Source organism: Jatropha curcas, chromosome 1 (genome assembly GCF_041381405.1).
Source record: "Jatropha curcas cultivar XTBG-Jc1 chromosome 1, XTBG_Jcur_1.0, whole genome shotgun sequence".
Taxonomy (NCBI): Eukaryota; Viridiplantae; Streptophyta; class Magnoliopsida; order Malpighiales; family Euphorbiaceae; genus Jatropha; species Jatropha curcas.
The window spans coordinates 29,302,520-29,315,855 of record NC_143151.1 but is presented as its reverse complement, the minus strand read 5'-3'; the positions used below and the strand labels follow the sequence as shown (position 1 = coordinate 29,315,855).

The window sequence follows — 13,336 nt, the reverse complement described above, 5'->3', positions numbered from 1 at the left end:
TGCTTAACCAAAATTTCTTATTAAAAAGACCAACCAAAATTAATAGCTTCTCAAATAGAAAACTTTATGTTAGGGTAAAATTATATTTTGAAATAATATTAATGTTTTATTATTTTTTTTTTGTGCATGATTTATAATTGGTAGATTTACTCGCATCCAATATATGTACCCATTTATATACCAAATTAATTCTAAACAATATTTTAGCATATTATTTTAACATTCACTAGAAAAAAATAATGAATAATTATATTTAAAAATAATTATGAATAATTATATTTTGAAATAATATTAATGTTTTATTATTTTTTTTTGTGCATGATTTATAATTGGTAGATTTACTCGCATCCAATATATGTACCCATTTATATACCAAATTAATTCTAAACAATATTTTAGCATATTATTTTAACATTCACTAGAAAAAAAATATATAAAATAGTGACATTTTTAATAAAAAACTTTTTTCTAGATAATAAATTTCAAATTAAAAATATTCTCATTTGAACTTTATAATTGGTTTGGTATACAGTTACTCTATATATATATAATGAGAAAATAACTATCTCTTCCTTAAGGTTTTACAAAATTAATTAATTCATTCTCGTATTTTTATATATTAGATATTTTTATATATTTAATATTTAGTTCTTAAAATTTGATTTGGTTACATTAAACTAGCCGTTGTGCCCAAAATAAAATGCTTTTTTCTGTTAAATGAAGGTAAAAGGCAAAAGAGAGGAGAGAGGAGAGAGATATTTTAAAATGACAAACGCTATTCTTCAACGTTATTCCTTACCCATTTTCCTCTTCTCTATTGTCTTCCTTCTCTCACCGCCACAGCCCATATTTACTCCGTCCACCACCGAGAAGATGCTGCTAATTTTGTATTTCGAGGACAGGACTGGAGAAGCTTCGAGATTCCACTACTCCTAGTCGAAGAGCAGCCATGGCTATGTCAATGACCGACGGTTGGATTGTAACAGATTTTGATTTGCCTGTATTTTATTTTGCTGTAGCTATGGCCAAAGCTTTATTTTAAGGTATTAAATGACACTGCTAATGTAAGAAAAAAAAAGGCGTTTTGATATCTAAAGCTAATTTCAAATTTGAGGTCTTGCATTTTTGGTTTATTAAGGGCTTTACTTTGTATGTATTCTGCCGATTATTGTCCATGTTGTTAGAGAAATGAATGGTGGAAAACTACTTCGTCCAGCTCACAAATACACCAAAAAAAAAAAATACAGTACAAGTTCTGGAGAATGAAGAAGTGGTTGGAGAAGAAGGGCAGATTTTTTAAATGATTTTTTTTTTTTTTATGATTTGTAACGCTCTCAAAGTGAGATACAGTATAAATTTAATGGTTGTTTAATATATTTCTTTATTTAATGAGTTTGTATAACAGCAGAAATAGAGATTTGAGGAGATGAAGGAGAAGAAGAGGAATGGTGGCTTTAATTTTTGACTATTTTAGTCTTTTATTGTGCATTTAAAGGCAAAGCTATTCAAATTGGACAGAAATATCGTTTAATGCGACGGAATCAAACGTTAAAAACTAAATACTTAATATGTCAAAATAAAATAGACTAAATATTTAATATATAAAAATAAAAGGTTGAATTAATTAATATTATAAAATCTAGAGAGATAATTATTTTTCCATATCAAATTTAAGGAAATCTCATAGGAAAAATATGAATCTTTTATATATCAAATTTAAGGAAATTTCAAAGGGGAAATCTGAATCTTTTTCATCCATGAACATATAATACTTGTTTTATTATTCTCCGCTACACATAGTTTGAAGAAGATATATAAATTACATAATTTGGTGACCGGGCGGATTTCACGACCGAATCAGTTGCTTTCTCGGCGGATATGCGCTGCCTTTTGGATCGTTTCCGAATTGGGTCATTCCTTGGTGACAACTCGGTCTCACTTACTCCACCGTTAGCAAGATTAGGTTTTGATATCAAAGGGAGTTCTTGGTTGGTGGATCGAGAGGATTGCATTTGCATCGGGTTTTGATCACTTGAAGGATAATTAGAAGGAGAAGAAGAGGATGATGGGTTTTGTTGGCGGGTTGGAATGAGTTTTGGAGGTAACAATTGTTTAGCTGAGTGAGATTTCATGTGGCCTCCCATGGCTCTGCCATTGAAACGTCAGTTGCAGATACCGCAGATTCCCTTCTTCTGCATTGATGAGAAATAATGGAAGCTACCCTTATGCCACTCCTAGAAACTGAGAGAGAGAGAGAGAGAGATGAGAGACGTTAATTGAAGAATGAAAGGGCATTTGGATATTTATGTGTATACATATAGATTACCCCTTATAAGTGCTCGTTTTTGTTGAATTTATTGTAAAAACAAAATTATTGAAATGGAACGTAAAAATGAAACTTGATGATTGAAAGAAAATGAAAAAAATAATATATTACCGATATAGAAAAAAAATTTTAACTTATAGTAATAACAAACTCTACGGCCAAAGATTTTTAAAGATTAAAGAAGTCAATATGATCAATGCGATTAAAAATTTCTTTTTAATAATAATTTTTTATTTTATTTATTAGTCGATCAAAATAATAATTTAAAAAGATTACAGAAATGGCCTACATGGACAGAGAAAAAGCAATTCAATGTTCAGTCAAAAAGGACTAATTACAGAGAAGTTGCTGAACAGGGAAAAAAGAAAAGACAACTTCCAAGCCAAGTTTTCTAAACTATAAAGCACATAAAGAGTTCATACCACAGAGAGAAGAGTAGAAGACCCACTAATTTACAGTCAACAAAGATTTTCTAAAATGGCAACACCACAGGCCTTTGATCTTCTTCCTGCAAACAATGAAGCTCATCACCCAGCTTTCTTTAACAACAATGGAGGTGATGAGTTTCGGATCATGCTTTTATCGGATGCTGCAATGGCTGAAGAATTGCAGCTCCAAGAAGCTCTACAGGCTTCTCTTTTCACTTCAGAGTTGCCGAATCCATCACCATATGTGAAAAATATAGGTGAATCTGAATCATCCCTCAGTTTTTGTGTGATTTGCACGGAAATGATAGAAAATGAGAAACTAATCAAGAATGGGGAATGTGGTCACTGTTTTTGTTCCGATTACTGTATAAGCAAGTATTTGGAGGCAAAGATCAAAGAGGGTTTCGACACTTTTCCTTGTCCAGGCTTTGATTGTGATTTTTTCCTAAACTTTGATGATTTGAAGCATCTTCTTCCTGAGGATGTGCAGAATCTGTGGGAAAAAGCTGTGTCTATGGAGGTGGCTCCAAATTTCAGTTCAAGGTCAGTGTATTTTTTAGTATTTGGTGTTAAAGTAGAGATTTTTATTATCTGAGATTGTTGATTATGTTCCCTAATTAGATTTGATGCCTGATAATTAATTTTTATGCAAATTTTAGTAACAACCTGAACATTAAATACCTCAAGGACGCGTACTTATTCTAGATTATGGTTAATAACAACATAAGAAAAATAATTTTTAAAAAAAAAGGAAAAAGAAAAGTTAGGATGCATTAATTTTAGCTATTTTTTTAACATTTTGTTAATTGTTTAGAGTTTTAGCAGTTGGTTTTACTTATTTCTTGTTGCTTTCATTTCTTACTTGATGATCCTAACTTGGCTTGACCTGTAACTTAGCTTAGCATGTCAATGGCTATCTTTCTCTGGCAAAAGACACAGCTTCCTCTCTATTTGATTAAGAAGCAAATTAAGGGGTTCAAAAAATGAAAATTAGAAGCAATTATATTCTAAACCCAGTCATTAACTGGTTATTTAACCAATAAGTTTGTCTTATAATTTCTTTTAATTCTACCCCCTTACTAAAAAAAATGGTCACTTCTGCACTATTTGTTTTCATCAGCGGATATATATATTTGAATGTGAATTGATTTCCTTCAAAACAATGATGCAGGAAAGATTTATGTGCCAGGGAGAGTACAGAATATGGCAGTGAAAGGACTTTCACTGCTAACACCAGTGACAATCCATCACAGGATGTAAGAACTGAGCAGTTCAATCACAGTGTAACCTACACTGATAAATCTGCACAAGATGATAGCAAGTGTGTGGTTTCTCAAAGGAACTATGAAGAGGCAGCTCGAAAACAGAGAGATGATGCTCGGTCTACATTGTCAACCGGAAGAGGAAATGGAAGGCCCAAATCAACCTACAAGTTTATCAAGAACACGGTTCCACGATTTTCAGAGAGCCCATTTATGAGACCGAGACTGAATATGCAAACTGCTTTTGCTTCTAGTTCACGGAAATGTTCAGGAGATGAAAGAGAAAGAGTTGCAGCTAATATTCCTGAAGGTGAAGCAAGTAGTAGCAAATGGGAAAGTGTAAAAGATGAGAAGAAAGATCATGAGATAGTTTGGCCTCCTATGGTTGTAATTGCAAATACAAGCCTTAAGAAAGATGAGAATAACAAGGTGAGATTATTTATAACAATAGAATGCTATTTACTTTCTTCTGAAGATAGATTTAATGTTCTGCTGATTAGTTGGCTCTTGTTTTGATGGAATTGTGGATTTCAGTGGATTGGCATGACAAGTCAAGAGCTATTAGACTTGTTCAGCTCATATGATGCCATTGTTAAGGCTCAAAACTCTTACAATTGGCAAGGACATTGCGGGTTAAGTATGTTGATTTTTGAGAGCTCAGCAAAGGGGTATTTAGAGGCAGAGCGCCTGCATAAGCATTTTGCAGAGGAACGGAAAGATAGATATGCTTGGACTCATCGGCCGGTCTATTTCCTACCCAGTGGAAAGCGCCAACTTTATGGTTTCATGGCATTGAAAGAAGATGTGGATGGCTTTAAAGGTATGCATATAAAAATATATATTTGAAATGCAACTTTAAAGAATAATTATATTGGTAAATTATGCAATTAGGTAAGCCTAAGCTGAAATATGAAATGAGATCATTCCAAGAAATGGTGGTAAACCGAATTAGGCAAATGAGTGAAGACAACTATCAGCTTCTCTGGTTGAAGAACAGAGTTGCTGAGCGGCAAAGGCATGTGGAAGTTCTTGAAGAATCTAATACTATGTATAAGGAGAAGCTGCAAATGGTAACCAGGGATATGGATATTTTGAGAAGTAAGGCCAATCTGCATCATGAGCAGACAATGCAAGAGGTAACATTTTCAGTTCTCCCCGCTCCCCCCAACACCCCCCCCCCCCCCCCCTTTCTTCTCTCTTAAATATAGGTGAATTTTAGAAGACAATGCAGTACTTGTCTGTCACCTAACCACAGACGAAATTAAGCGGTATATTAGTTATATGTCATGACTGATTATATTAATGCCTTTTCTTAGATGCAATTTCAAGAGCAATTTTACAAGGACAAAATCAGAAATCTTGAATCAGGAAGTGACAAAGATGGAGATTTTGACAAGATAAAGAGTGGGCAAGAACAAGAGTTATTAAACATTCAAGACACTGAAAATGAAACACAAGAAGTAGCAGAGATTCCTTGGTTGCCAGAACGAGAAGAGATTAAGAAACCTGAAATTGCAAGGGAAAGAGCAAGTGCAAGTTCAAGATTTGCTGGGAGACCCCGGGAAAAGCGGGGAGTTAGCGATCATCGGTCCATGTGTTTTGAGATGTCATGGAAAGATCTTGCCATCCCAGTTCTTGGTGCTTCAATCCCCATACTACTGAAAATTATTAGGTAGCCCCAGAGCATAATTCTCTCCTCTGCCTTTCACATTCTGCAAGCGAGTCTACATTTTTGTGAAAGGAATGGAGCAACTATTGATCACTGATCCTAATATGTATTGAAAACAAAAATTTATCCCGAATTGTACTTATGATTAAACATCAACTATTCGAATGTTATCATAAATCAGACTCCGATTTCTCTGGCAAATAGATTTTTAGCTTTTGAATGAGACCAGGAATAAAAAATAAATAAAATTTATTAACTTGAAGACTTGACTGCCTATCCAGTAAATTAGACTGTTAGCAATAGCAAGCTGGTGAATGATAACAACTATATCTACGCTTTATAAATAGGGTTTCCTGAAAATATTTTCATGTGTACAGAAACTTTGAATTTATCAGAGTTGGACCACTAGAAGTTGTTATCATCTGAGTTGGATTGAAGAAAGCGATCCAACATTTGTTAAAACAAAACTTAAAAATCATTTAGAATGACAAAGGGAACAAATTTTGCTGTCAAATAAAAATTTTTCCTTGTCTCTTGATGGACAAGGACAAGGAAAAGACACAGAAAGAAATCCAATTCAATCTCTTGTTAGGGGCTAAAAATGACAACGTAATGGAACAGTATAAAAATCTATAGTATAATATATAAAATAAAACAAAATTCATCAGCATGAATCAATAAAAAAGGAGAAAGTAATTCTTGTCCCCAAATCATATATACAAATATTCCCCCATGCATATGTTAAGGTCCTTCATAGGTAAGAGATGCAAAATGTCAAACAAACACATGATCCTACACTCCACTACAGTGACTGTGGAAAAGCCATAGAAAGAAGTTTAGCCCCTTAAAGAAGCTAACTTCCAAGTGAAGTTCTTGGTAAGCAATTTAAATGGAAGCTGTTACTATATAATAAGCTACTTCATTTATAGAGACGGCAAAGCATAAAAGAACCCGCCAAAAATTTCTGCAGAATAGAAATAGCTCCTGAATCCTTTAATCTTCTTCCTCTAAATAAGATACCCACTTCTCATAATTTGTTGATGGAAAATGAAAAAAAAGAGCTTTGGCTACTATCTGATGCGGCAATGGCAGAAGAATTGCAGTTTCAAGAAAGTCTAAAGGCCTCTTTGCTCACTTGTCAAATACCATCACTTCAAGAGATCAAAGTACAAAGAGGTGAATCATCTATGAGTTTTTGTGAAATTTGTAAAGAAAGGAAAGAAAAAGGTAAGGTTCTCAAGAATGGGAAATGTGGTCACTCATTTTGCTTGGATTATTGTCTAAGCAAGTATTTAGAGGCAAAGATCAAAGAGGGATTCAATATTGTCACTTGTCCAGGCTTAAATTGTGATTATGTCCTAGAATTGGATTCTTTCAAGCATTTGCTCTCCAAGGATGTGCTCAATTTGTGGGAAAGGACAATGTCCATGGATTTTACTTGCAGGTCAGTGCACATTTAATTTCTGGGTTAAAAATAAATAGTTTGTTGATGGTGTTGGTGTTGTATTTGTGTTATTAGTTAAGCTTAATTATAAAGTAGTTTAACAATTGGTAAAACAATGATACAGCAAAGAATTGCATCTGAAGACTAATTCAGAGAATGGCAAAAAACCTGCTAATAGTGATTCAGATGAATTACCTGATACCGACGATTACGATTCTGAAGCAAGTCCAAGAAAAGTTGAGGCTTGCAAGAAGAGCAAGTGGTTCAAGAAATTTCTTAAGGAACTAGAATGTTTGAGCTTTGAAGAGATAAAAAACCAAGCCAGACAATGGCACTGCCCAGTATGTCAAAGAGGTGGAGATACCACTGAACTGTACTTGGGCCTGCAGCCCCTCATTCAGCATGCTAAAACCAAAGGGTCTACAAGGATTAGGCTCCACAGAGAGCTTGCACAATTGCTGGAAGACAAGTTGCATTCTAATGATCAGCAGGCAATTTCTGCAACTATAATTCAAGAAGCAGCAAGTCCAAAATGCAAAGGTTTAAGCAATAATAACATAGATTTTGAGATGGTTTGGCCTCCTATGGTTGTAATTGCTAATACAACCTACAAAGAGGATGAGAATTATAAGGTGAGATTATCCACTCCTAATCTTATTATTTGCACAAATAGATATAAATTACTTATCTCTTGTTTGGATTTTGATGGAATTGTAGAGGATTGGCATGACAAGTGAAGAGCTGCTGGAAATGTTCAGTTCATATGAGGGTATTGTGAGAGTTCAACACCCTAACAAGAGACATAGTGGATTCAGCATCTTAATTTTTGAAAGCTCAGTAAAGGGTTATTTAGAAGCAGAGCGTCTATGTAGACATTTTGTAAGCGAGGGAATAGGCAGAGATGATTTCCTTAACCGGCGGCTCTTTAACTTTTCAGCTGAACAGCACCAACTTTATGGTTACATGGCAAAAAAAGAAGATGTTGATTTCTTCAATAAAAAATTTGTTAGAGGTAATGGATTAAATTGAAAATCACATAAAGTCCGAAACAGATGATGTTATGTAGGGATATAGACGAGCCGATCTGCTCGAGATTTCACAGAGAAAAACATGATCGATGAGTTTAACGAGCCGAACTTGAGCCTACTTACTTTATAAATGAGTTTGACCTCAATTCGAGCCTGTAAAAGGCCAAATTTTTTATCTTTTCAATTGTAAATTGCTAGAATCAGCTCGTTTATAGCCCTGAATTATTATGATAAATTATGCAATTGAGCTTTTTGAAATTGATTATTAGGTAGGGTTAAGCTGAAATATGAGATGAGATCATATCAAGAAATGGTGGTGAATGGAATCAGGCAAATGACAGAAGAGAATCATCAGCTTCAGTGGTTAAAGAACAGAGTCTCTGAGCAGCAAAGGCATACTAAAGAGCTTGAAGAATCCAATTCCATGTTGAAGGAAAAGCTGAAAATGTTAACCAAGGAGATGGATAATCTGAGACATCAAGCAAACCAGCATCATGAGCAGAGCATGGAAGAGGTATAATTAATTTTTGCCAAGGACATAATCAATTTACACCACATCGATTAATGCTCACCTCTAATTAGCAACTCTCCATGCTACTTTTGCCAAGGACATAATCAAATTTATGGAACAATTCTACAAGGACCAAATCGGAACAACTCTTGAAGGAAGAAATGAAAACGATGGAGATATTGAGAATATAAAGCAGGAGAAATATGAAGAACAAGAAAATTTAGAGGAGTCAAATGCAAATCTTCCAAGCATAAATTATTGCGAAAACAGGTATTTTAATAAAAGTTAGTGTTCGAAAATTACTATTTTTTTAGGTCCTTTTCAATTTAGTCCATCAGTTCTGGATGCAGAAATCAGGAAATTACAGAACAACACAAGGAAAATGTAGGAATGGCAGAGGGCTCTCAATCGCCAGTAATACAAGAAATGATAAATATAGCTCCCGTTATGACGGAGGAAACAATGATTAGGCCGGTGACGCCAACTTATTTCAGCTTCTGGTAGTGAAGAACGCCATGAGTACATAGAGAAGTTGAGGCAAAAGCTATTGGGAAAAATGCCGTTAATTGGGTTATTGGGCAAGAAGAGGAAGTCCTAGTAATACCAGTAACAAATTGGAAGCACGTTTCAAAATGACACGATGTCGTATTGTTTGGACAATGTATTCCATATTTTCTCTGCTTAATTCATAATATGTGAAACTAATATATGTAAAAATTGTGTTTTATTAATTATTGTTTTAAGTGACAGTTAGCGGTTTGGGTTTCAATATCATATATGAAAATAAAAACACCATATAAATTCATCAATGACCAAATCATCTTGATCACGCTTAAAGTTTTTTGTCTCTCACCATGTTGAGAGCTTTGGTTCTCCTATTTTAATAACAAGTTATTAATTATAAAGTCTCATTTATAACTCTATTAACAGTTTAGCTATTCCGTTCAAAACAGAAATACTAAAATGTTAATAAAATCATAAATTAAAAATCTCATAATTAGTTTGGTTATAATTTAGGTATAAATTTCTCGGTTAATTCGGCAGTGAAAACGGTAAAAATCTACCTTGAACGGAGAGAATAACATGTTAACAAAATAATAAATTATGGACCACATAATTAGTTTTTGAAATGATAATTCTTGTATAGTAATTTGACTAGAATTTTATAAAATAATTTTAATTTTTCCTAATACAAAAGATCACAAAAAAAAAAAAAAACATATAAATTTCATTTACCATCCAATCAGACATTCTTGCCAATAAATCAGCGACTTAATTCAGTGATTTAAAAAAAAAAGAAAAAAGAAAAAAGAAAAAAAAAAAGATAAAGAATTAAAGTCTCTAGCTAAGACTTTGTTGGCTGATTTTACAACGTAACTTGCACATGGGAAATTTAGAAGTTAAAATTTCTATTTAATTTTATGAATTTCCCTTAAATTAAAAGAATTAAAAATCAAGCTGCTGTTTGTTTTTGATTAAATTTTTTATTTTTCATTTTTTTCTTTAAAAAATAAATAAAACATGTTTGTTGAAATTTGCTTTTTTTTTTTTTTCTTTACTTATGAGATAACTGTTTTGAAAACAAAAATAAATTTGTTTAATTTTTTTTTTGTTTAGTTTACAAAATTGTGTTTTCTGTTTTTAATTTTATATTTCTTATTTTTTTTCATTTTTATAAGATTTATCCAGATAAAATTATTGTTATCGGTGTTATTATTACTCTTATTTTCTCTATCTATATAAGTATAATGTCATTTTATTTATCCAAAATATACAAGTATATATTTTTATCTCTATTCAAATTCTCAACTTTTTTTTTTCTATCTCTGCTCTATTTAGTATTATTTTTATATTTATTATTATTTTCTCTCTATATATAAATCTATTGTCATTTAGTATTATTTATTTATTATAATATTTGGGTATTATGTTTTTATTCAACATAATAATCAATAGTTACTGTAAAATTGAAATTTTAAAATTAAATTATAAAATATATTAATTATTTCACATGAAATTTTGAAAATTTATTATTAAGTAAAATTTTGAATGACTTAATAAGAGAGATTTGATAATTGAAATAATTTTTCACATTGTGAATAAAAAAAAAATTTAGAAAAAAAAATAGTTTTCAAAAAATAAATAATCAAAAACTAAAAACTGTTTTATATTTCTAATAGATAAAAAAACTCAAAACAAACAACTATAACAATCGAGGCCTGAGTTGTTGGTTTGTTTTCATTTAAGGTTTTTGTTTTTTTATTTTTTTCTTAAAAAATAAATAAAACTTGTTTGTTTAAACTTATTTAATTTTTTTTTACCTTTAATAAAACCGTTTTTAAAATAAAAAATAAATTTGATGAAACCACAAATAGTGGTTTATGTAATTATGTTTTTGTTCTTAATTCTACATTCTTTTATTTTTTATTTTTTATAAGATTTATCCTAATTAAGTTATTATTATTATTATTATTATTATTATTATTATTATTATTATTATTATTATCTATACAAATCTAATATCATTTATTTATGCAAAAAAATACAAGAAGATAGTTTTATTTTTTATTCAAATTATATATTTTTCTTTCTCTTATCTATTTAGTATTATTTTTATTTAAAAATTAAATTATGAAATATTTTAATTATTTTATCCCAAATTAATTTTTAAAATTTTTATTATTAATTAAAATCTTTTAACGGAAGAGATTTGATAATGAAAAAAATTCTTCATATCATGAATAAAATAAATAAATTAATTAAAAAAACAGTTGAAAAAGATAAATAATCAAAAACTAAAAATTACTTCATGTTTTTAATAAATAAAAAACTAAAAATAAATAACTATAACAAACTATGCCAACGCTATTCTTTCATATTTCATGCCTAACGGCTTTTACTGTGGTGTTGGAAGTCACGTCAAATTCTTCAACTCCAACCTGCATTCTTCCTGTTAGGTTAGACTCAAATATTCTTCGTCAGATCCGAAATATGGTCAAAGCGGACGGCCATCGTGTGGACTGAGGAAACAACAAGATCTACCATCACGCCTAGAAAAATTTTAAAAAAATAATAATAATAATAATGTTTTTTTTTTTTTTTTTGAAAAAAAAAGGAAGAGAGAAGATTTCAATATAAGATTTCATTCAATATGTTTTGAAAAAAAAAAAAATACAATACGATATTTATGGTTTGCGAAATATAATTAGTCTATCTTTATTTTTTTAAAATATATTAATTTTTTCATATTCTACTTTATTATACTATTAGATCATTTTGTTCAATTTTTACATCTTTTCATTTAAGTTAATAAAAAAATACAGAGGTTAAATGAGAGATATTAAAATACTATATCACAAAATTATAGTATGGTTCATATAGTTTGAAAAATACAACTAACCTGTCTCTGTATTTTTAAAAATAAAAAGAATATTTTTATCATTTCATAAGGTATTTAATAGATGCAAAACTTGGATGGAAGAACCTTATAATCTGAAAAAGTAAAATGTAATGATTCTTTAGTGTATTTTAAAAAAGACAAGAACTGACTACTTGTATTTCGGAAACCACAAGAATCATACTATATATTTTTTTTTTTTTCTCCAACAAGAATTCATACCTTTTTTTTCTTAGATATACAATTAATTTGATTCATAAATTGTCTTTTTTTATATATATATAAGTATCTTGTTTTCCGTCCATCGAACTTTTATTAAATCACTATGATAAATCATATTATTGATTTACAACCAAATAAGAGAAAGAAAAAAAAAATTATACTATTTTCCTATGTTTTTCATCAATCCAAACATAGTGTAAGAAACTTGGATGCAGCTTGTGAGGAAGGGAGCCAAGCCAAAATCTTCTAAATTGACAAATTTATAAAAAAAGCTCTATGCTTTATGTATATTTTACATTCTGCACCTAAAGAATATTTAAATTAAAAAAAGAATTTATACAATGCCAAAAAAAAAAAGGGAGTCATTCCCCTTTCCTTTTCCTTGATTTCTAATTCGTATAACTACCACGTGCTTAACCAAAATTTCTTATTAAAAAGACCAACCAAAATTAATAGCTTCTCAAATAGAAAATTTTATGTTAGGTTAAAATTATATTTTGAAATAATATTAATGTTTTATTTTTTTTTTTTTTTTTGCGTATGATTTATAATTGGTAGATTTATTCGCATCCAATATACGTGCCCATTTATATACTAAATTAATTCTAAACAATATTTTAGCATATTATTTTAACATTCACTAGAAAAAATAAGACAGTGACATTTTTAATAAAAAAAATTTTTCTAGATAATAAATTTCAAATTAAAAATATTTTCATTTGAATTTTGTAATTGGTTTGGTATACAGTTATTATATATATCAAAAGGAAAACAACTCTTTCTTCATTGAACTTTTACAAAATTAATTAATTCATTTTCGTATTTTTATATATTATATATTTTTATATATTTAATATTTAATTCCTAAAATTTGGTTTCGTCACATGAAACGATCGTTGCGTCCAAAATAAAATGATTTTTTCTATTAAATGAAGGTAAAAGGGGAAAGAGAGGAGAGAGAGATATTTTAAAATGAAAAACGGTACTCTTCAACTTTGTTCCTTACCCATTTTCCTCTTCTCTATTGTCTTCCTTCTCTCACCGCCACA

The 13,336-nt window shown here is 30.3% G+C and overlaps 1 protein-coding gene and 1 non-coding gene across 3 annotated transcripts; both read left to right on the top strand.

Annotated features, from left to right (window-relative positions):
• Nucleotides 1–2,683: 2,683 nt before the first annotated feature.
• Nucleotides 2,684–5,886, top strand: LOC105630383 (uncharacterized). The gene is made up of 5 exons (XR_005176845.2): nucleotides 2,684–3,297; nucleotides 3,926–4,445; nucleotides 4,551–4,836; nucleotides 4,908–5,152; nucleotides 5,333–5,886. It is a non-coding gene; the product is annotated as an uncharacterized LOC105630383 (transcript).
• Nucleotides 5,887–6,357: 471 nt separating this feature from the next.
• Nucleotides 6,358–9,439, top strand: LOC119369161 (protein SUPPRESSOR OF GENE SILENCING 3). Of its 2 annotated transcripts, none has more exons than XM_037635156.2 (6): nucleotides 6,358–7,129; nucleotides 7,254–7,761; nucleotides 7,847–8,141; nucleotides 8,427–8,671; nucleotides 8,766–8,938; nucleotides 9,007–9,439. In XM_037635156.2, exons 1-6 carry the CDS (start codon nucleotides 6,726–6,728, stop codon nucleotides 9,170–9,172), a joined length of 1,791 nt encoding a protein of 596 aa, XP_037491084.2. In that variant the 5' UTR covers nucleotides 6,358–6,725; the 3' UTR covers nucleotides 9,173–9,439. The 2 variants fall into 2 exon arrangements, with proteins under 2 accessions (XP_037491084.2, XP_037491085.2); XM_037635157.2 differs by having other exon boundaries at nucleotides 6,365–7,129; nucleotides 9,019–9,439.
• The last annotated feature ends 3,897 nt before the right edge of the window (nucleotides 9,440–13,336 follow it).